This window comes from Nanorana parkeri, unplaced genomic scaffold (assembly GCF_000935625.1).
Source record: "Nanorana parkeri isolate BGI_ZX_2015 unplaced genomic scaffold, ASM93562v1 scaffold960, whole genome shotgun sequence".
Classification (NCBI taxonomy): domain Eukaryota; kingdom Metazoa; phylum Chordata; class Amphibia; order Anura; family Dicroglossidae; genus Nanorana; species Nanorana parkeri.
In genome coordinates, this window is record NW_017307228.1 from 345,556 (window position 1) to 370,398 (window position 24,843).

General features: G+C 40.9%; 1 protein-coding gene across 1 annotated transcript in view; it reads left to right on the forward strand.

The window, feature by feature from the left end:
* Positions 1 to 24,843, forward strand: part of LOC108795342 (mucin-2-like) — a 93,212-nt gene that overhangs the window by 26,841 nt on the left and 41,528 nt on the right. The window contains exons 3-12 of the mRNA XM_018566577.1: positions 2,173 to 2,305; positions 5,896 to 5,967; positions 6,711 to 6,775; positions 7,749 to 7,842; positions 8,681 to 8,857; positions 9,300 to 9,323; positions 14,681 to 14,764; positions 14,851 to 14,892; positions 16,694 to 16,786; positions 17,847 to 17,939. Of these exons, the coding sequence (XP_018422079.1) occupies positions 2,173 to 2,305; positions 5,896 to 5,967; positions 6,711 to 6,775; positions 7,749 to 7,842; positions 8,681 to 8,857; positions 9,300 to 9,323; positions 14,681 to 14,764; positions 14,851 to 14,892; positions 16,694 to 16,786; positions 17,847 to 17,939 (877 nt within the window). The remainder of the gene's footprint in view (positions 1 to 2,172; positions 2,306 to 5,895; positions 5,968 to 6,710; positions 6,776 to 7,748; positions 7,843 to 8,680; positions 8,858 to 9,299; positions 9,324 to 14,680; positions 14,765 to 14,850; positions 14,893 to 16,693; positions 16,787 to 17,846; positions 17,940 to 24,843) is intronic.

Sequence of the window (24,843 nt, forward strand, 5' to 3'; positions counted from 1 at the left end):
GCTGGCCCGTGTAGTCAGATTCAGTAGAAGAGCTACTGTATCTGAGACTACTGAGAACGTAATGCTGGTTCTGATAGAAGGGTGTTTAGACACACATTGCTGAGCCTGATAGAGGGGATCCTGCGTGGCCCTGAAAGCGCTAGTTCTGATGGCATGACATTTTAATAAACAAACACTTTGGACTACAATACTCTTGGTGTGCTGGTGACATCCATTCACCTATAGACACACAGTGCAATGCAGTTTGTTTCATATGGGGCTGTAGCCACAGACCGATTGGGGTGCCCATGCTGACCCCTGCCCACTGCCAAAAGCGCCTACAATGGGACGTGAGCATCAGAGCTGGACCACGGTGCAATGGAAGAAGGTGGCCTGGTCTTATGAATCACATTTCTTTTACATCATGTGGATGGCCAGGTGTGCGTGTGTCGCTTACCTGGCAAAGAGATGGCACGATGATGCACTATTGGAAGAAGACAAGTGGCACAGGCACCGTGATGCTTTGGGCAATGTTCTGCTGAGAAAGCTTGGGTCCTGCCTTTCATGTGGATGTTTTGACACGCACTACCTACCTAAACATTGTTGCTGACCAAGTACACCTTTTCATGGCAACAGTATTCCCTGATGGCAGTGGCCCCTTTTAGCAAGATAATTCACCTTGCCACACTGTAAAAATGGTTCAAGAATGCTTTGAGGGAGAGAACAATAAGTTTGAGCTGTTGACTTGGCCTCCAGATTCTCCAGAATTCAATCTAATTGAGCATCTGCGGGATGTGCTGGAAAACAAGTCCGATTTAGAGGACGTAAGGGATCTGCAAATGATGGCTTGGTGCCAGATACCACAGCATACATTCAGAGGTCTAGTGGAGTCCATGCCTCGATGAGTCACGGTTGTTTTGGAGGCAAAAGAGGATAACTACTTAATATTAGGTGGGTGGTCATGATGTTATGGCTGATCGGTGTATAGTCTTGCTGTGTCCAGTACACTAAGAAGTAACTGCATCTCACTTTCCATATACAGGAATACAATGTTGAAGTAAAAATAGTGATACAAACAGAATAAGAACAAATACAATAAAGCTCTCAATTCTCACAAATTATATTTTCTTGCTGTTTCCTAGAGCATGTCCAAACACATGGCCATTCCATATCTCTAGGCTATTGACATCCAAAGGTAGAGTCTAGGCTAGGTGTATTGATTCACTCTGACCAATTTAAAAAAAAATTATGTTGACAGAACCATGTGCAAACATGTCAAACACTTTAGTTTCTAATTGAGGTTAACACTGGACACCCTTTCACTCACCATAGACGGGAGCAGTGAAATCCATTTTGTGCTATTCATTTTCTGGTCAGGAATAGCGCCCTACACAGGACCCCAACAAACAGTTGAGTGGATCGCATGGGATAGTAGCTAAAAAATAATAATTTAGCCATCAGCACAAAACGAAAGATCCAACGACAGATAGAAATGTAAAAAAGCAGCAAATAGTAAATATTCTACTACCTCTTGGTATACTGAACAAGGACATATAAAGGTAGATGATTTTGCATGTTTTGATCAAATTTAAGTACCAATTCCTAATCCAATTACTGACCACCAATAGTGGCTTTTCCTTCTGATTCAAACAATGGTTCTTTTTCAGCATCTTTTTCACAAATAAAATCTGTATGTAGATGACACAAAATGATTTGAATGCTGTGAACATTGTTAAGTTAATGCTATAGATATTGATTCATTTTCTGGATTCTTTATCCCTCATTCATTACAAAGACATCAACTATCCGGTTATTACAAGCAGCTACTGAATCTGGTATGGTGTGTGATAAGATATCTTTAGACATGAGATTACAGTTGCCCAGTCTGGCCATTCATGGCCCATGCGTAGAAGATTTCATGTCTGTGTCTGTGCCATCCAACTACTTATAGCTATAACTATTCTACTCCTCCCTAAAGATAAATCCCTCTCTGGATTTAGAGATGATTACTTAGGTCACTTTTAGGTCTGAAAACTGGAGTGTTTTTTTTGTCATGAGAGTTTCGACGCCATACATTTTGGTATTGACATTATACACACAAAAGAATATATTTATCCCAATCAAGAAATGAAAAGTTACTTACTGAAGTGATATGATATAAGTCCTAACTGTAGACTTTTGTAATGATTTCAGGAGGGAAAGGCACCACGGAACGAGAACGGCAAACTATTCTAAAAGAGATGAAAGTGCGGACAAAGCTGAAGACAGACATGAGTTGGATTAATCAAGGCTCTGAGGATGATAAAGATGAAGTCACCAGCCCAATGTAAGAGATATTTACTGGTCATTACATAATAAAGAGCCTATATAGTCATTGCTTTTTAAAAGTATTGCGTTTCTCTCTTAAATGGTAAACCAAAAGCCTGTATGTGTTGTACATATGGGCATAATCAAACTCTTATGAAATAGGCAGCTCAAAAACATCCAGGTGTAGTCACCTTTATTCTACAAATCATGGAACAGCTAATATAAACATCCCGCCCTGTTTTGTCCCAGCACATGGCACTTTGGGGAAGGACAGTGTCTCAAGTATAAGCTTCCTAGATAGTGTTTTTCTCCTGAACAATGTTCTGCATACAAACAGACATTGGAGTGTTCATGGTAGCTGCTCCATAATTAGGGGCATATTAATGCTTTTTTACAGAACTGGTGCTGATGTGTTAATAGTGGTGAATGCTCCTGAATATTTTTCAGCCTATGGTATACAAGTGTTGTTGTATTTGCCAACTAAATGGTAAAAGCAACATTTAATCATGATAGGCGGTCTAAGGATCCTCGGTCATCACCTCCAATACAGCGATGATATAGGACATATCATCTCTGCAGCGGAGGAGGAAAGAGACTGGATGGATCGCTGCCGAGGATTGGTGAAGTATAATTTGTTTTATTTTCAGCCCCAGACACAAACAGTTAATCCTTGCAGTGGGGTAGTAGCCCCACTGTAAGGGTTAATAGTAGAGATGCACCGTTATGGAAATTTCAAAACCGAAACTAAACCGAAATAAAAACAATTGTCAGGCTGAAACCGAAAATGTTTTTTATTTTCATTTTTTCAATTTGTTTAATTAAAATAGAAAGAGATTGAGGACACAAAGTCCTCAAATATCTTTCTCTGCAGCCCCTGTTATCAATGAACAGGAATCCTCTATGCTGAGTGTTCCTGTTCATTCATAACTTGAGAACATTGTGTGTTTACTATAACCACAACTATGAATGAACAGGAGGTGATGTAGATCACTTCCCATTCATTCATAATTGAGGATATAGTCAACATGCTATATCCTCAATTATCTACAAACACTCAGCGATCGCTGATCATTGAGTGTTTGCACTCGCTCTCCTCTCTGACACGCTGTCACAGGAGGCTGAGCGAGCGGTGCGGGGAGGAGAGCTCAGCCTCCTGTGACAGCACGGGCTGTCTCCACCTCCACACCGCTCTGCCGAACTGTCATAGGAGGCTGAGTGGTGTGGGAGGAGAGACACTGGCCGCTCACATCGCTCTCCTCCCGCAGCGCTCGGCCGGCTGTCACACTTTCACGGATGTGCCGATGTATCGGCACAAAAATTACACTTTTAGCATTTAGCCAAAAGTGCCATTTTCGCCCGATATATCGGTGCATCCCTAGTTAATAATACGTTTGCCAGGAGTACTACTTTAAATAACAGGTTGAATCACCACTAGTAAATGTTTGGTGAATGCCACATTCAATGATTAAACCCCTTAGAGTTATTTTGGTGCATAAAGCAGCAGAATCTTTTTCGAGAACACATTGATTGAGGATGTGGAAGACAACTATGCAATTACATCTTAAAAGGTAGAGATACACACAATTTTAGGCAACTGAAAATTTTCGGCCGAAAACGGTACTTGGTCAAAATGCCAAAAGTACAATTTTTTGCAGAAAATGTGTTGCAGCTCTAGTTTCTATCTGACCCGTTGGGCGCTGCTCTGTGTCCGCTTTGATCCCCGCTGCTCCTCCATCGCAGGGATCTGTGGGGAAACAGAGCAGCGCCCAGCAGGGAGGAGAGGAACTTTCAGGAGGCCGAGCGGGGTGGGGAGGAGAGTGCTGTCAGCGATGTGACAGGAGGCCGAGTTCTGCTCCCTGCACCACTCACTCAGCCTCCTGTGACAGGCGAGTCAGGATGAAGAGCAGTATATAAACACTCAGCGATCAGCTGATCGCTGTGTGTGTGTAAATAACTGAGGACATAGTATGCTTACTGTGTCCCCAGTAATGAACAGGAAGTGTTCTACATCACTTCCTGTTCATTTATGATTGTGTACATAGTAACTGATACTATCTCCACAGTTTATAAAAGAACAGGAACACTCAGTATAGAGGTTTCCTGTTCATTCATAACAGGGGCTGCAGAAAAAGAGATTGAGAACTTTGTGTTCTCAATCTCCTTTAAAAGGAAATAGACCCCTGATATTTCCCCAAAGCCCCTAACAGTAAAGTAACATAAATAAATACAAAAAAAATATTAATAAAATTATTTTAAAAAGGTTAGAAAAAAATGTTTAGATTTCGGTTTCAGCCTGACAAATGTTTTATTTTTGGTTTTGGTCTAAAAATTCAATTTTGGTGCACCAGTAGTTAATCCTTGTTCACACCAAGGCGGTATTGTTTTAGCGTGTTTGTATGCGCAGGTTCAGCATGCTTTTTTTGCATGTTTATATGCACATTTTTATATCCAAATATTTATTGGGTTTTCAAGGTAGTAACAATTAGCATGTTATACAGTGTTTGCCGGCTACAGAAGGTCACATAGGCAACATAATGCAATCAATAGTATGTCAATGCAAGCACTACAAATCAACATTTATGCAATAGAAGATAAAGGAAATAGTAGGGAAGGGAGACAAGTAGGGGGGGATGGGTCCATCAGTCGGTCAGCTTCGATTGTGATTCGGGTCCATTCCACAGGTCTGCGGTTCATTGCTGAGGGCCACACATTCATTACCCCTTAACTCTATAGACCACATCACAGGAGGTGGAGGGTGTCAACATCCAGATCAGGGTGATTATGTAGAATCCAGGGTTCCCAGACTTTAAGAAATTTGGCATGTGTATCTGTAGGACACACGACAACCTTTTATTTAAGAGAACATTAGCCAACCTATTGGTAAACTCCCGGTACGGGATAAATTGTTTTTTCCAACTTCCTGCCAAAGTAACTTTGGCGGCAATGAATATTTGGTGAGCTAGGGCACCCTGAGATATATGCACATTTTACACACACACACATGAAGACCAGCGTTTTGACTGGCAGCTCAAGAAACATTGTGGTCAATGGACAAACGTACACGAAAATGTGCAACATGCTTCTTCCGTGCTTTTTCTTGGCATTTCCATTGAAGTCTATGGGGGAAAAAAACAACCTTGAAACTGCCAATAAAGAGCTCATGTACTTTTTTCTGCGTTTGGCGTTTTGCTGCTCAGGTGTGAACAGGGGCCATTGAAAATCATGGGATTTCTTGTGTTGGGCATTTAAAAGCACTTTTTTGACTGCTCAAAAAAACCTAGGTGTGAACCAGGCCTTAAAAGTGTTCAAAATGAGAAATGGAACAAATACAGGTAAGTCAATGGATTCATATATTCAGAATATTGGTCAGAAGATGATAAAGTACAATGGCTCTGGTGAGGCTACACTCAAGAAAAATGGGATATCCGACATCCAAAATAAGAAAGACAGTCAACAAGTGTAGCTGATGGTAAACACGATGTATGGCATGTTTTGTATTCAATTATAAAATTATATGACAAACAGAAATGCAGATAAAATCAAATCACAAATGTGTTATATACTCCTAATTGCACGCCTAGAATAAGTACAACATTTTCTGTCTTTTAGATCTCCACAGCTGAAGGCACTCGAAGGCAGAAAACTCTTGTGGTCTCCAACCCCAGAATCTGAGTCTAACAGGTTGGTGTGACACCATCCAATGTATAAATTAATGGTCTTTTGTGGAGTAATGTAAATAGAACAACTTTATATTTCAGCTATAATGTTCAGTAACGGTCTCAGTGAACAGAATGAAAGGTGCTTCTCTAACAAATGTTACCCTTATATCCTCGGTGGGGTATTGTTTGCAATAGCTTAAGATTTCCTGAGATTTCTCTCAGGAATTTGAGAAATAACAAAGGCGCATTGCAGGAAATAATTGTAATCAACAGGAGCCTTCCTTGGTAATTATATTAAAAATGTAAAACTTTTTAACATTTTATTAAAAATATAAAAGAAATTCTAGCTCTGTTATCACAAATGACACCCAAAGGACAAAATAATTGAGATTTGCTACCATATAACCTTTTTATTTCTTTAGGAACTCTGGAATATTTACAGCTAAAGAGATCACCACAAGCCCCCCTTCTCCAACTGTTCAGTCAAGCAACAAGTACGTGATCATGTCCTATCTCTATCTATCTATCTATCTATCTATCTATCTATCTATCTATCTATCTATCTATCTATCTATCAATACATAATATTTAAAAGGGCAGCTAAATGAAGGTCTTAATGTGTTTCTAAATGCACATCAACAGCAGCCTTCCTTGGTAATTATATTACAAATTAATACAAAATTCTAGCTCTGTTATCACAAATGACACCCTAAAAGGACAAAATAATTGACATTTGCTACCATATAACCTTTTGTATTTCTTCAGAAACTCTGGAATATTTACAGCTAAAGAGATCATCACAAGCTCCTCTTCTCCACCTGTTCAGTCAAGTAACAAGTACGTGGTCTATCTATCTATCTATCTATCTATCTATCTATCTATCTATCTATCTATCTATCTATCTATCTATCTATGCAGCTAAATGAAGGTCTTAATGTGTTTCTAAATGCAGTGTATATATATAAATAGTCATGACTGTTTAGGGACCATTGACACCTTTATGTTGAGAAGATAGTAGGGGAAAATGACCACTATACACAGTATATATATTATATATATTCCACATTTAGCAAACTCAATAGAATGTATACTATACTTGACAGAAAATTGCAAAATGCCTGCAGGACACCTCCTTAAACTGAAACAGTGTCTTCCATAGCATCAAGGTCAAACAAACTCCATTCCCAAAAGGTCTTAATGTATTTCTAAATGCACAAACTATAAATAGTCATGACTGTTTAGGGCCGATTGTTTAGGGCCACCTTCATGTTGAGTTAATGTTCGTGTGTTACGTTGCACTTGCTTTAGGCAACAGGCCTCCAACGCACCATAACTTGCAAAAAATTGAAAAGCTCAATTTTTTCTAATGCAATGCACATGTGTCCGAGATGCGATGCCCTAGTGCGTAGGGGTGCTGTTAAAATTAATGGTACCACAACGTGCTAATGTAAATGGTATGCTGCGGTAATATGTGTGGTACTGCAACACACCTCAGCTGACAGGTGTGAGCGGGCCCTTATAGGAAATAACACTATAGAATGTTAATTAACGGAACATCCTATTGCCATTTTGGATCAGGAAGGAATTGTAACATCTAGCTGCCTACTGACACTGTAGCAGTTGAAAGGAGTATATATAAAAAGTAGTGATTTCAGCCCTTGATACAGCAAATTTGTGTTTTACTGAAAACTAATGAGGTCTGCTGTATATGAAAGAGGAGTGTTTAATTTGGGTTGGTAAGCCCATCTTGTATCCTGTATCTAAAGATCAATGTGTGATTGATACATGTGTTTTTCTGTAATTTCAACAGTCGATTCTCATACACCTCCAATGAAACCAATACAACACCGTCCATATCCTCTAAGACATCACCACCACCATCAACAACAGGCAACAAGTGAGTGACTCTACTGTAAAATACAGTAAACAAGCTTTATAACTTGTGCTATGTGTTTATGCCTAAGCTGGAGGTGCATGATATGGGACACCAGTTGACCAATGTCATCATCCCTTCAGAAATTTACACTCAATAAAAAATACAGGGTAATTGACATTCTCTGTAACAATTCATGAAAGAAAATTACTGTGAAAAGAATTGTTTTTTTATTATAATTCATTTTTAATTCATTTGTTTTGTCGCATATGTGTTCACCTATGCATGTATTTCTGTGGTTAAATTATACACAGGTATGTCATAGCACCTATACAGAAAAAGAAAATCTCCTCTACCCATTTCATTCTAATTACTACAAGGGTGCTTCACTCAAACATTCCTATTACCTCAACATAACTTCAGTATTCTTAAAATAGTTTAGTGAGGAAGCATTTAAAGCTTAACAACAATTTTTTATTTGTTTTTTGGTTCGGTACAGTGGGGAAGGGTTAGAACATCTGTCATGTTTTAAGTATTGCCTGTCTTCCTGTTAAGGAGATTTCATTTAATTTCGTAATCTGGCTGCCACCTGGGCAAGAAGTGAGGAAAATTCATCATTTGGTACAAAAACAGCAATAAAAGCCTGAAAAAGATTCTAGTTCTTTTCCACTATACTAGAAAAATTGTGTAAAAAGGGAAAATATTGCAATAAAGAAATAACAGGGATTCTGACGCTTTCCTGGTGGACAGACACCTGTGCAACTTTTTTTTACATGTTGCCTAGCCCCTTTGGTACTTCTCCAGACTGCATCCTGATAATTTGGTGGTGTTTCACTACTCTGCTCACCTGGTATCCTGGTAGGCAGTTTCATCGCTTCAGTATTTCTGATATCCTATTACATGGTCCTGACACGCCAGTAAGTGTGGTATCCTGGTACTCAGTTCTGCCACTCCAGTACGCCTGGTACCCCGTTTTGCAGGTCTACCGCTTCAGTACACCTGATATCTTGGTACCTATCCACTGCTCCAATCTCGTTGGGTATCCTGGTACACTATGCTGCTGCTTCAGTCTCCCCTGGCATCCTGGTACGATTCCCTTCTGCACCAGTATGCTGGTATTCTTTAGTCTCCACTCCTTAGGAAACCCAGCCATAGCCAGGGTAGGGTCCTGTCACTGCAGTCTTTCAGTTTACTACAATATGCTTGTTAGGCTGGCTCACACATGACCTAGCAGGTCAAAAGCAAGCATGCACATCTAAATGGATGCCTATATATAGTAATTTATATAACACCACATAACATGTTCCTTCTGAATTAATAATTCGGTTGCTGGTAGTAGATTAGCTGAGATTTAGGAATAAGATATCAGTTAATTTTTATTTTGATGGCAAAGGTGAACTTATTTTAATTGGCACAAAAGTGGTGAACACCGTCTCAAAGCATGTATACTGTGTGTTCATTCTTCTTGTCTCTTCTTGCAGGCCAACAACCTCATACATCATAAGGTGAGTAATGCAAGAATGGCGATATGTAGTACAGGAAAATCCATACAGATAGAATGCAAAAAAAAAAGAAAATGAAAGTCACCCAAGAGTTTTAAACAACAAAGAATTGCCGAAGATCACATTGCAAGACATTTAGTGAATAATGACCAAAACTTCAATTACACCTGTTTATTAGTTAATGCACATCATGCAAATCATGGCAGCAAATAAATTATATTTTATTTAATTGCAGGGGACAGACATTAAATTCAGTCTCTCAAGTGAAAAGTCCAACTTTCTTTAATGGATACCAGAAAAGGTAAATTATTTATTTTACAACACGAATGCTATGGATAATGATATGGATAAGTGACACTGATTGTGGTATACAGCCCATAACCAAAGAAGCATCTATATACTTGTCCATTATATATGTAACCCCTTAAAACACTTTTTTTAAAGGGAGTTAGAACAGAGATATGGGCCTGGCTGAGTTCCTCCATAAAGGAAGTTAAATAGCTGGTGACGCCTACACTCAGTGAACACCATTTTATCTAAATGGAGGGATTGTGAAGTTCAGGTGACTTTAAGGACATGTAGGGGCTAACTGGATGTAAAGTGCTCATTGCAATTTACATCTTGGAAGAGTAAGTGTGACAATAATGAGCACTTTACATCTTGGAAGAGTAAAACATCTTGGAAGAGTAAGTGTGACAATAACACTTTACATACCAGAGGCTCTCATTAATGGACACAGAGCTTTATGATTTGGAAAGTCTGTGTAACTGAATCGGAACTGAAGATTTCCCCCCTTTCTCCATAGAAAAGCGACCAAACATGGAGAGATTTAATTGCATATTTGCTGCATTGTCCAGTTGACTAAAACTCACCTTACATGTTATTATCTGACTATACACTCTGCCTTTAGAGCTACCATCAACTATGTGGTGCAAAGGCCTGTCTAATTAAATACAAATTGAATGGATAGTTTAGGCAGGTCCTCATATTGTATATTATTAGTAAATCTAAAGGTCATTGCACAAAGATTTTATAGTCAAATTGAGGTAATTGGAAGAGATGCAAAAAGGAGCTGATGGATGAACCACCACCTCTTCTCACTCAGACGTCTGTATATGGCCAATTCTTGATACCAAAAGACCAGAAGTGGATTGTGGGGAGGGATGTTTCCCATATAGATCATAAATATCCTCCTTGGTATGCTCCTCTTGTTTTTTATTTTTATTTGATTTTACAATTTTGTTATGTACTAAATTTTAGACCACTATAAAATGAAGAGCAAAATAATAATTATGGTAAAACAAATATATCAGGTTCCAAAATATAATATTTAACCACAACAAGGAATTTTCAATATTGCGGTCAAGCAACATGTTTCTGAATTTGTCAATGACAAAACATTATTAAATCTAAAAACGGCCCAAAAACATTATATGGACATTTATGGCTGTTTTAGGAGACAATCCACTGACAATGAGGCACCTGCAGATGCCACAAGTTGGGGCTTATTGAGTCGTATGCTGGGTGGCACAGATGCCTTTGGTCAGAAAGAGTGTGCATGAACGCCTCACTGCTTATTGGTCAGTTTTAGAGTAACATGCAACATTTATGTAATTATTATAAATTGTCTGTGGCACTTCCTGTAAATTATCTACAACAAGCAACAGCTCCTGATGTTAGAATGTAATATTGAAGCTGTTCAGATATGATTTCTGTCAAACATTCCACTGTATGCAAACATGCCTTTCAATACTCCAGGGAGCCCCAAAACAATGGGCACTCTAATAAGGCTGCTCTACCCCATCCTGTGCCTCACTGTTAGTCCTTAAACCTGGTTGGTGGCCACAGTGACCAATAAGAAAGCAAGAGAGATGGGAGAATTTCCTTCTTGAAGCTTATATTTGCATCTTAGAACTTGCTGGGTTTTGGAACATAAAAGGTAAATGTGGGCATAAGAGTCTGAATTTCATTCATTTTAGTAAAGAAATGTGTACTTTTAATCCCCACCACTGGTATGGTAAGCCATGCCCATTCAGAACCCCTCTCATTTTCAGGGGGGGATTTTAAACAAAAGTAGGAAAAATGGACTATGACATTCTTTGTCCTTAACTGCCTGTCAGTAAACTTGAGTTTTGGTGAATTTAAGGAACCCTAATAGCCTTACGACGAACAGTAAATGGTAGCTATCCCATATGTAAAATTAATACAAAATGTCTGTGCTTCAGCAGAGATTCATTTCTTACATTAAAAATATTTATTTTACCAGCCAAGTCCAAGCTCGCACAACCAGCCTTCCACGAGTCCCAACAGCTACTGGCTACAAAATGTCTACAGATGAATACAAGAAACTGTAAGGAAAACAGAATGATGCAATTTAAATAATACTGTTATTTTGTGCTTTATTAAAAATATAAAAAACAAAATGTTTAATTTTGTTCTGGATATTGGTGGGCAGGGTTGGCACCATTTGGTTCTGGGAAACTGAATGTCGGCATTAGTGTGACTTATTAATGGGGGTGGGAGTGAGGGTGCATTATATAAAAGTGGACATGGCTTAATATGTGTGGTTTACTATCTTAACAGAAGAGTAAACTGAAGGCTGAGTGACTCGCCTATGAGCCTCTTAGCTATGGCTGCATGGCTGCAACAGCCGTAGGAGGGCCATAGAATGCGTTATTGGCCTGTGAGCCTCTTAGCCACAGTCACAGAATGGCAGAGTCAACTGTGGGGCGGTCTATGGATGGGGGAGCCTGAGGGAGGCAACCACGCCATGCCATAGTCCACTTCAGATATGTGAGCTAAAGTGATTAAAGCCTAACTCCAGTCAAAACTATTTTTGAGTGGTAAAAAGGTTAGAACCTCTTTGCTGCGGTTTCAGTAGCCATTATGAAGATTTTCCTTCACTTCCTTTTTGAATACCAAAACTGGAAGTGAGCATTATCTCTTTAATGGAGTCAATGGTGAGAACTCCTGACAAGTTTTTATTGCTGTCTTATCATAGGGCAAGCTTCCTGAGGTTAGTCAGCACCTAAGTCCCTGTGTGGTCAACAGAACAGGAAGTGAGGAGAAATCTCTCCAACAGATGACAATAAAAACCTGACAAAGATTGTAATCTTTCTACGCTATAACAAAAGCTAAATAAATAAATAAATCTGCTGTTGGGCTTTAATTCGTGTATTATAATAATAAACAAGGAAATGTACGCACAGATTGTTCCCAATCTTTAATATTTATAACCTGTCACCATTCATATCATTATATTTAGGGCACCGTACAATGTAAGAAACAAATCACCAGACCTCTCAGACGACGAGACGCAGTTTACACAGCAGGAGCAAGTTAAAAGGTGACAATGATTTCTATGAACAGAGGCAAATTAGGATGAGTTTAATATTTGTATGTCATTATTAGTGGAAAATTGCCATATCTACACCTGGGGGAGGAGATTGCATCTGTGAAATAGGCTCAGAGGTTGGCAGTAGGTAGCGCTTAAATCTTGGCGGTGGACCTTAGCACCAAAGTCAAGGAAGTCAAACTTTGAGTAGCAAAGTGAAAGAGAAATTCCACCTTTTAGAACACTAAATTTAACCTAGGACTTACAGTATCTCAGCCTTGAAGGTGAGTGGCCCTGGACTTCCCACAGCCCTTTGCTCACCCTGCACTTTTAAACCTGATGACTAGTAGGAAAAAAAAATCAGCAATAACAGTTAGATATTTTTTTCTGTTTATTTATATTTTCATGTTTAAGTGCTTTTTATGCATATTAGTAGATTAGTACAGTAGAAGCTCAGTTTCCATCTTATCAGTCATATGTTTTTGTAGGTTTGCAAAATGTAAATGAGAATTATAGAAACATCTTTCAGAAATGTGTGCAAGGCCCATGAACTATTTCTGACAGTAGATGGCCCACGAAATGGTTCATCCATGCAAAATGAAAAAACTAGGCATATTTATATCAATATTAAAGAAGGCCTGTACAGAGAAGAAATGTGGGCTGCCATTGCTGACCTTCTAAAAATGCAAGTTGTCTAGTTGTCCCTGTCTTCAACACTTTATAAATCATTGCCTAAAATTAAAATGCAGAAAGCATTGTCACAGCTAAGTCAGAACTCCTGATCTGCATACTTGTTCCAGGTCAGAAAGTACTTTAGCTAATAGATCAGCATGACAGCCAGGCAACTAGCATTTATATAAGGAGATATCAGGCACTGGTGGCCTACCTATTTTTGGAATACTGGCTTTTAATGGCCAACACTTTTATTTTGGGGAGTGGAAAAGTTAGAAGATGTTAAGAATAGTTTTTCTGGGATTGCTGGTACAGGAAGTGAAGGTATATCTCTCAAATTGGGTCATACACAGAAATTCTGTTAAAAACATTTGGGTTAGAACTGGGTGTTAACTAACCCACTTGATCTGTCCTTATGCTTGGAGTCATGGAATCAGACATAACAAAGACAGGTGAGAACAAGCATTGTCTGTGGTTTCATTTTAGACCACATAAATGACAGATAATTGGATGTAATTGTGGAGGCAACTTCAGTTCATCATGCAAGAAATGCTTTCCACAGTGACCGCACTAGCTTGGCAAAACCCTAAGAGACATTTTTCTAATACCTACTTGAAGTCAATGCAGTGGATTACATTTACATAATACTCCTGTGTTTCATCTTGAAAGTCAAGAAGAAGGCATGTTAATAATCTTGAGAAACAATGATGGGAAACACTGACATAGAGGGATGAAAACTATGGCAGCAAACTAGTTGATAGCTTTCATTCTCTAAAACCACTCACAGATCTTTCCATGAATATGTATGCTTAGATTGCCAAGGAAGATTTAATTTATAGCTATGTAAGAGGGGAAAAGGGAGAGCATGAAGATATCCCTTGCACCAATATATCTCAGGGAATACAATGCCAAAAACATCCAAAATGGCTGATTGGTGTTTCCAAGGTCACTTACCCAGGGATGTCTGTGTCAGGCTGCTGGTGCCCAGACATGGAAATCATTGTGTGGACGGAGCAAAGATCAACTGATATCTGTGGACACCATAAGCTGCACTTGATGAAGGCTAATTCAGTTGGGTTTACTAGGAATGGTTAACCGTTCAGGTCACTTTAGTGTCCATGTGCTTTGGCCTTTTGTTGATGGTATAGGTCTGATATCAATAAAATGTTTCTGACATCATTCAGAATTCATTGACAGGTGCATTTGGTCTGCAATTGACCTCCTTCCGACTTGCTTCATATGGGTTTTGCATTTCATAGGCATGTATGGGAAAGTAAAACCCGCTTGAAGGGAACAAAAAGCCCATTAACACAGACCCTAGTTAAGTTAGTAACATTGTTGTTCTCTTTAATAGGACTGAACAAGCAAGCAGTGTGTTGAGGAACACAACAACTAAGGATCGCTCATATGTTATATCAGCAGCGAAAAGGAATAGTGGGTGAGTGATAGCAAGAAGGAGTAAATGTGTGCCGCCTTTTGCTGTGCAGTTTTACTTATTTAATTGTATTTTACTTTTTATTTCAGAGTTGTCACACACGATTCACCATCACCTTTTGTGGCGAAAAGGTGAGATGTTTAACTTGTGCAAATACAATTTTTTTATACACAAACTTAATTATTTTTTTCCACCTGGAGAGTACAGAAGAGCCAGATGGACACAGTCTAGGACCACATGGGCCCTAAGTGTAAGACCCATTCTCTAAAAGTAAAATGTAACCTTTTAGTAAACCATTAAATATTTTTCATAAAATGTCCCTCTGACATGAAGTTATGTAGCTGTTGAAACTGTAGCATATATTAATGGCCAAAATAAGGATCCCTACAGTGCAATTCTAGCTGAAAGGTTTTTTTTCTGTAGCTGTCAGAAGGTCTAAGCTTTTTCCTCTCTATCCAAAATGAAAAAAAAAAAAACAAGTAGGGCTGGAGACCCAACTGGAGACCGTGATTGAAATTCAGTTTTTTAGTTGTATAGTACATGTAATAATAAAACATATCTTTGATTCATCATGTTCACCATTATCTCACACACTTCTAACAGACAGAACCTCTCTGATTAGATAAAGTGATGTAACCTTTAAGTCTTTCATTCTGTTGACATTATAAAACACATGGTCTACTCTATACAGGGTCGTAACTCTGTATGATGGGGTACAATCGCAAAACCATTATGGGACCCCCTGCCTCTCTAATCTCCATCTCAAAGGCAGTTCCTTTAGTGCTACAGAAAACGAATTGCTTTCATAGCAATCTGTATTTTATAATGTAATGTTAAATTAACTTTGAGAATCACTGTTTTTACAATTATCTTCTGTCTCCATGCAACTTTCTGCTGAGCTGTCAGAACTATAATCAAAAGGTTTTACAATAAATAATTTCCCACTGATGATAACTCGGTGATAGAAACAGGTATATGGAAACATGTTTTGTTTTACATTATTCTACAAGACCATGAAGTACATATAGGTTATTCCTATTCAAATAGAAAATTGGGCAATGTGTGCATGGAAACAATTTGACTAATTTTAATTTTTACTTTTATACAGAAAAAAACAACAAAAGTAGTGCAAAAACGATACACAATTAAAAAAAAAACCACACCCACATGCACATTGCTCATGCACAAAGATGTGCTGCCAGCAAAATCCTATAAGAAATCTTGTCAGTACACTGTACTGTACGCATGTAATTGTTTCAACTAACATATATATGCATACAGCGTATGGCGCAAATTGGCTCTACTGGTTGGTAGGCTAGGTGGCTCTTGACAGGCTGCCTAGCATCCTCTGATGCTAGGACACAGGTGGTTCTTGTACTCTAATAGAGCACATTTGGGCTGTACACTGCTTGCATGTAAATATTAGCACAAACATTTCCATGTGCATATTACGTTAATACACTCCGCTCCTGGTGCAGGACATTTGTTTACATTTCTGAACACTGCTCTAGAACAGCCTCTCTCAACCAGGGTACCATGGCAGACTGGGGTGCCCTCTGGCTTCCTGAGGAGTGCCTTGGAAATGTTGTTATGGTAGCACTCTGATGTGAACGATGGACCGAGGGCTCCTGATGTGAAAGGAGGGGGCTGTGAGGTGAAGGGGGCTACTGATGTAAAGGCAGATTCTGATGAGTCATGTGCGTTGCTTGGTTCATACATGTGCTGTGGGGCACGTCAGAAATTAAAGGGTGTGCACCCAAAATGACTGAGTGCAATGTGCATCAACATGCAGTACACCTCACATGGTGAAACACACACAGCTGTGCAAAGGGCCTTATTGACATTCTTATTACTGTATGTCTTTGGCTAATCAGATTTCTGGTTTTGTTACTCACCTGTAAGATATTCTCATAATACACCTGTATTTTAAAGGGTTGAAATACAAGATGAAGAGACAGGTACCAACAGGAAGAGTCAGACTCTCCCCAAAACCCTGTCATCGTTTCTCGCTGATGATGCCAACAGGTACAGCATTGCCAGAGATTTCTTTTTTGTATTGACTATAAGTAAATTAAAGCTGAATTTCAGGCAAAAAAAAATTTATTTAGATATAGTCCTCAATAGCCACAAAGGATATAAAGCTGTGTATATTACGCCAATACACTCCGCTCCTAGTGCAGAACATTTGTTTACGTTTCTGAACACTGCTCTAGAATAGCCTCTCTCAACCAGGGTGCCATGGCAGACCGGGGTGCCCTCTGGCTTCCTCTGGAGTGCCTCGGAAATCTTGTTATGCTAGGACTCTGATGTGAACGGTGGACCGATGTCTCCTGATGTGAAAGGAGGGGGCTCAGAGGTGAAGGGGGCTCTGAGGTGAAGGGGGCTACTGATGTAAAGGCAGATTCTGATGTGAAAGTCAGGGACTCTGATGTGAAGGGGGTTCCTAAATTGAAGGGGGGATTTGATGCGAAGAGGGGGACCCCACTTTTTTTGTGGTTTTCTTACATTTAAGATTGGAGTGCCTTGAGATTTTGCATACTTTTAAAGGGTGTCATGACTGAAAAAGATTGAGAAACACTGCTCTAGAATACGGATCTAAATGCCACAATCTGCATGGACACATTGACAGCAATAGAGCTGCATTCAGAGGATTAAAAGAACAGCCGTACAGATTCTAAAGCAGAATTGGCTCTTTTTTTTGTAGAAATGGCTCTTTTTTCAATCTCTGCAAGTTTTATAAACATTCCAGTGTAGTCTACAGCAGCATTACTCCAATGCATGTTAATGTACGTCTCTTTGTGCATTGTGCTGCAGTGTGTACTGGTGTATGCACTGTGGTGCTTTGAGAGTCATGTGCATTGCTTGGTTCATGTTCTTTGGGGGCCCATCAGAAATTAAAGGGTGCGCACCCAAAATGAATGAGTGCAATGTGCATCAACATGCAGTACACCTCACATGGTGAAACACACACAGCTGTGCAAAGGGCCTTATTGACATTCTTATTACTGTATGTCTTTGGCTAATCAGATTTCTGGTTTTGTTACTCACCTGTGAGATATTCTCATAATACACCTGTATTTTAAAGGGTTGAAATACAAGATGAAGAGACAGGTACCAACAGGAAGAGTCAGACTCTCCCCAAAACCCTGTCATCGTTTCTCGCTGATGATGCCAACAGGTACAGCATTGCCAGAGATTTCTTTTTTGTATTGACAATAAGTAAATTAAAGCTGAATTCCAGGCACAAAAACAATCATTTAGATATATTCCTCAATAGCAACAAAGGATATAAATCTACTTTTTGAGAACGGAATGTCCTTGCAAGCCCAGATATCACCTTGTAAAAGTGGTAGTGACATCATCATCATCATCAGCCTGTGCAGAGAGTAGAGCGGTGGGAGGGTCCCAGTAGACCCCATCCACTACAGACTGCCTGCAGGGAACTACAAGAGGGGTGGATTCAAGACTAGTAGTCCACACAAGGAGAGACAGCAGCAGTGACTGGTCTTTATTGCAGGAAGCTCCTGTACAGAGCAAAGTTTTACACTGGATTTCTGCACAGATATGGTAGATATACACAAAGCACCCCTAGATTAAAGTAAGAATACACATGGTTCTTGTGTTTAGACAATATTTGTTGATCCCGGAGTTCAGCTTTAATGTGTCTATAATAATGTAAGCTATTTATTGTTAAGGTTGTTTATAGGTTTCCCAAAAGAAAAATCAGTAAACTATATTTTTTATCAAGATGCTACTCACAGCTTCTCATTACAACATTACCCATGTCAGGGACAGATGATGTATAATGCATTTTAATGCATTTTTTAGAATGCATTCCTTATTATATGGAATGTGTAAAACATTTTAAAATAACCATGCATGACAGCCAAGGAAACAGCAAGTTACAGGTTAGTGGAATTTTTAGCAGTATTTAAAGCTTGTCTCCAGTTTGAAGAAAAAACACCTTGCAGTGGGACAACTCTGCACTGCAAGGGTTAGAAACTTTGGTAAGAAACTTTGCAAGAGATTCATAAAAACAAATGATTTGTTTAAAGGAGAACTATGGGGTCAGTGTTTTCCCCCATAGTTCTCCTTAGGGTAACGGGAGGACACAAACTAGCGTCCTCCCGTTACCCTAAGCTCAGTATACCGCGAGCTACAGCTCGCGGTATACTGAGACGCCGCAGCCGGAGCGGATCCCGACGTAGATGACGGGATCCGCCCAGCTGCGTGAGTGACAGCTGGCTCTGCCTATCTAGAGGCAGAGCCAGCTGTACCCGCCCCCTCCCCCGTCCGTTCCGCCAGTCAGCGCTGGCAGATCGGAGCGGGGAGAGGGGAATCTAGCCAGCCTCCCCCTGTCACGGCAGAGAGCCGTGACAGGATCGAGAGGTGAGCGAACCTGGTATGTGTTCACTCACCTCCCGATCTACTGAGCCGACCTGTTACAGTCTCATTGTCACAAGTCGGCTAGAACTATGAGGTGAGTGGAAATCACTCATCTCATAGTTCTCCTTTAACTGCTCATTAATTTCTAGTGGGATTCTGGAGAAAAGTGTTGCTTAGTTGATACCCACTCTCGCAGTCTCTAAGACCGGCACCTGCAGCCTCTTACCCCCTCTGCTTCGGTGATCAGAGGTCCGCTGATGTCTATAGTTCTGCCTCACACCTGAGGAGGCAGAGGAACAATCAGGAGCAGAGGGGAGAAAGTGCTGACCGCTGAAGGTGGGGATCAGGTAAGGTAAACTGCTTTACAGAGTACCTCCAGACAAAATGAACAGTTAACTCTTGCAGTGTGGGGGTAGCCCCACTGCAATGGGAGGTTTTTCTATATTCAGAGATAAGCTTTAAAGGAACAGTTCTCCCAAAAGTAATATTTTACTTACAGATGGAGCCTGCTAGGTTGAGACAGTCTTTTTCTTTTTGTATTTTTTGAAGGTTACTCCAAAGAGTAGATCTCCCTTTTTAAAATGTTCAACTTCCTATCCTCCTGGGACTTTTGGGTGTTCTACCTCCTGCTAAAAATAATACATTCTGTAGAGTGGGAATCCCTCATAATGGCCACAGCAGGTGTGCAGACCTGGGAGCTCCAGTGCAGTGATCTAACTGAAAGGGGTTGATTTACTAACCTTATAAACACACCACGAACATGTATACACCTCTGTAGTGTGTTCCCTCCCAGCATGATCTATGGGTGGAATCTAAACACCTTTGTAGTGTGTACACACCCAGCAGGTGTGTTGTGCAAAGCCCTGCCCTGAATTGCAAGGTGATGTTGTGTAAATTAGCTCTACATTGTGTTGCTTGCGTTGATGAATGCAGGAATGTAAATGCATGAGCTAACCATTTTTGTCTAAACTGTGGAGCAGCATTATATATGCATCATGTGCATGATTTTTCCATATATGGCATTAGTGGAAACATGCTTATAGAGACTTTTTGGTTGATAAATATGCTTTGCTGTGTAAAAATCACACGCACCTGGGCGTGTGTTTAGGTTATTAAATCACCCCCAAAGAGCCAGATAGAACCTCTCAGGAGGTTCAACTCTTCAACATCTACCAAAAACTGAAATACAGGTTAGACTGATCCACCAACAACAGTATTACCAGACAAAACTAAAATTCTAACTGGCTCCATCATGTGTACCTGTGCTTAATTGCTCTTTATTTACCAATGTTTTCAATTTATTATAGGTATGAAAACAAATGGACAGAAACACAACCTAAGCAGACCCCACCTCAGCCATCTCAACCCAGGTTGGTGTAAAACGTTGTCTATTGTTTCTCAGACAATTACATATCTATGAAATGAATATTGGCCATAGATAAGTCGTTTTCTGAGATAAAAGAGGACCTGCTATGCAGAATGTGTTGGCTTAGCATGGCACTCATATCTGTTCCAGTAGACAGTGCCTACATCTCTAAACTGGCTTTCTGTGTCTAATGCCGCAGAACAGAGGTGATAACCTCTTCTCATTGTTCCCCTGGAGGGTGCCATCTACTATTCTCGCCTATTCCTTTTGGGAATCAGTGTTATACCACTTTCAAAATATTTTTTTAAATTTATTTTTTACTATTTTTTTAATTTTGTTGGGCTTCAGGGAAATACTAGGGGTTTAAAAAGCCCCCTGATATTTCCCTTTTAAAATAGAAAAAGAAATTGAGGACACAGTCCTCAATCTTTTTTTCTGCAGCCTCTATTCTAAATGAATGGAAAGCACAGAGGCTTCCCATTCATTCAGAAAATATTTACTATCAAGCAGTTTCTGAATGGGGAGGAGCCTCTGTACAGAGTGCTTCTCCCCATTGAGAAACTCATGAATGAACGGGACGTGATGTAAATCACATCTTGTTCATTCATTTATAACTGGGGACACATAGTAGTATGTGTCCCCAGTTATTTACAAACACTGGAGTGATCAGACGATCGCTCCAGTGTTTGTCCTGCACAGAGGATTGGTACATACTACTGACATGTACCGATCCTCTGCCGCTCGGCCACGCACAAATGGGTTCAGCTTCTCCTCTGGATCTCCGCTGCTCTCCTGGGCAGAGTCAGCGGGGGATCCGAGGAGAAGTGAGGAAAGCACTTCAGCCGCGAGGGGGGGGCATTCGGACGGAGCCGCTGTCAAAGCAGCACGTGGGGTGAGGAGTGAGAGAGCCGCCGGCTGTCAGATCCAGGCCAAGCGGCTCTCTCTCCTCACCGCTCGACGTGCTGCTGTGAAAGCGGCTCCGCCGCCTGCAGCGCTTCGTTCATCCCCGGATCCCCGCTGTATACAGATGGGTGAGGGCAGCGGGGATCCAGAGAAGCCCCACGGCAGGAGGACAGGACATCGCGATCTACCAGGGATCGCTTTGCGATCGACTGGTAGATTGTGATCGACCTAATGGGCACCCCTGGACCTCCCGGGCAGAGGCAGCAGGGGATCCGATGAGAAGTGAAAGAGCACTTCAGCTACGAGGGGGGTGTCAGAGCCGCTGTGACAGAATGGACGAGCAGTGAGGGGAGAGAGAGGCGCCGGCTGTCAGATCCTGGCCGAGCGTCTCTCTCTCTCTCTCTCCTCACCGCTCTGCACTAGTTCTGTGACAGCGACTCCGTCCTCCGCCCTCCCCCGCCGCCGGTTCCTTCACTTCTTCTCGGATCCCCGCTGGGGAGAGCAGCGGGGATCCAGAGAAGCGGCGGGAGGAGAGGACATGGCGATCTACCAGTGATCGCTACGCGATCGACTGGTAGATCGCAATCGACCTTGTGGGCACCCCTGCTGTAGGAGCTCTGAACCTCTAATATAAACATAATTGCCCTCATTATATTTCAGTTACTATATTGTGTAATTTTATTTTTTCAGGGTGACAGAGAGAAGCAGCAGCCCCAGGATGACCTCATATTCTATGACTAGCAGTGCTGATGGCAGGAGTTCCCCTTTAAAACCTGAAACTGGGAAGATCACAGTGGTCAGAGATGAGAGGTAAGGTGCCCATACACTGCACAATTATCGTACGAATAAAACCCCTCGACGATCGGAATATCGTACGATCATCGTGCGACGCACCCAACTTGTCTCGATAGAGGTCGATCCGATAATCGTACGACCGCACCAATAATCGTATGATTTCGATCGACCGACGGAAGTAATAATTTGATCCCGAGCAGTGGGCGTCATCGTTCGTACTATGCCCTTTAAAGGGCAAAAACCATGCCCAGGGACACACAGCATACACATGTGTAGGGCATGTTTGACAATTTCACTTTTATCAAATTGTCTCCAAAAGGAGAATGGACATGTTATTCATGTTGCATGGTTTGCGTTGCATGTGGTTCATTGCAATTATTAGGGGGTCACTTTCAGCAGCCTCATGTGTGGTGCACATGGGGAGTGGTCAGCATGTGTGTCAGCTACATGAGGAGATATGATTTTGGTGTGAGCATTGGTTCTTGCATCTGTACGCAACATGTAGCCCCAGCAATGGCTGAGCAAGTGGTCCATGTGGGTACCAGAACAGAGGTGTGGATGCTGCGAGTACAGCCAGCTGCCGTCATTCTACTTCCAATTGCTCGATCGTTTAACGCATGCGCTGAACGAACAGTGCGATCATTGACGAACGATTACTCTACTCATTGAACGATTATCGTACGATTACGCACAGGTTTTCGAACATGCTAGGTAGTCAAACGTTGTACGATTGTACAGTATCAGCGGTGGCACGCTACCCAGACACTGCACGATTATCGTACGAAAAACCGATCACATACGATTATCGTACGATAATCGTGCAGTGTATGGGCAACTGTACGCTCTAATTTATTGTAGGGAACATATCTAAGTTCTAAATAACTGAACTGCATGTGCAAAATACAAAAACAGGAAAATGTCAGCCTCATGATAGTTGAAGGTAATGGTGGTGGTGATAATGATGATGATAATAATGATGATGATGACGATAGTTTAAAAAAAAAACCTATAATGGCAAAAAATAAAGGGCTGCCATTTTAATGTCCTTCTGGAAATTCTTATTGCCTGGTTATCTTTGGCCTCAATATTTTCTGATTCACAAACGTACATATTCCTGACCAATCACATAGAAAGTAAGAAAGCTATTGAATTAGCATAACAGCCTTACAACTGGCCTTTTCCCCAGGAGAGTTTATCAGTGGTATCCTGCGTATTTTCTCAAGTCAGGTTTTATTGAAATTCTTTCACATAAATATGATACATGAACACTAGGATCTGTTTGCTGATTGTCAGCCTGGCCATGCACATTAAAATATGGTAGTATGCTGTAAGATGGCCACACATGTTACAATCTGGCTGTACAAACTGAGCAATCATTACATTTACCAGCAACTATGCAGTCTGAGGGCCTACAAGGGTCTAATCATTTATTATTTAAGAAGTGATCCCAGCAGTCTTTCAGCACTTCAGTGCCTGACATACACGTAGCACAGTGGTGGTTAACATACAAGGTTTAGGGGGTGTCAACTGTGGCCTATGAGATCTCTAAAGGACCACACATAATATTAAGTATATGACAGAAACTTGTCAGAAACTTTAGACATACAAGAGCAAATGGTTAGAGACCGCAGCAGATGTACAACAGAGGTAGTTGGAGTCTAGAGATGAGCTCAGATTCACTCTGAACTTGAGTTTGCCAAGCCCGGAAGGAAGCTATCAATGCCAGTCCAATCAGCTGAGATCAGGGTATTTCTCACCCCACAGCTGCACATAAAAAAGAGGCAGGATACGAATGAGACCGTTGACCATATATACTGTATAGCCACATGGCAATATTAGATCAATCTCATTGACCAAATCCCCATTGGTGAATGAAGACACACTGCAGGAGACAGTCAGGGATTGGGAAAGTGCTACAGAAGACTGCTATAGATGGCTGTCATCAAAGCCTCTTTACAAGTGTATGCTTCCGTTAGGGCAAAGGGATGCACAGCAAGTACCAAATGACTGCTTGTGGCCCTCGGGGTGCAACTTGGGCACCAGGAACATAACACACAGAGGGACATTGAAAGTTAGCCTGCCCTCTACATGTATTTGTCAGCGAAATATGGTGCTTGCACAACAACTAGCTAATAACCTCTATGTGTTTTCAGCCGCAATGAAAACAAAGACGTTTCCAAACCACCAACAGAGAAAGAGAGCTCTACAACTGTGCAAACAATCCGAACTCAGAGGTAATTGTGAAAAACTGTATGATAGGAGGCTATAAGCTGATATTTAGAACTTTAAAAATGAATATCTTTGGCTATTACCATGTGCTTTCAGAAACCAAAAGCCCGACTCCAAACATTTGTTTAAGTTTTGGATACAGCGGTTAAAAGTTAGAATATCTGATAATGTGTTTGCTGTTGTCTGTGCCTTCCTGTCTTGGGGGTCTATTCACGAAGCTGCCGAAGGATCTGGCCGTAGCTTCGGCCGATCCTTCGGCTAGCTTCGGCCCCAGGACCCCTTCGGTTCAGTAGAATGGAAGGGGTGCAGTACGGGCTATTCACAATAGCCTGTACTGCTCCCGACCATGGCCGAGCGGCTCAGCCGAGCCAAACGCATATGCATCGGCTCGGATGAGCCGTGC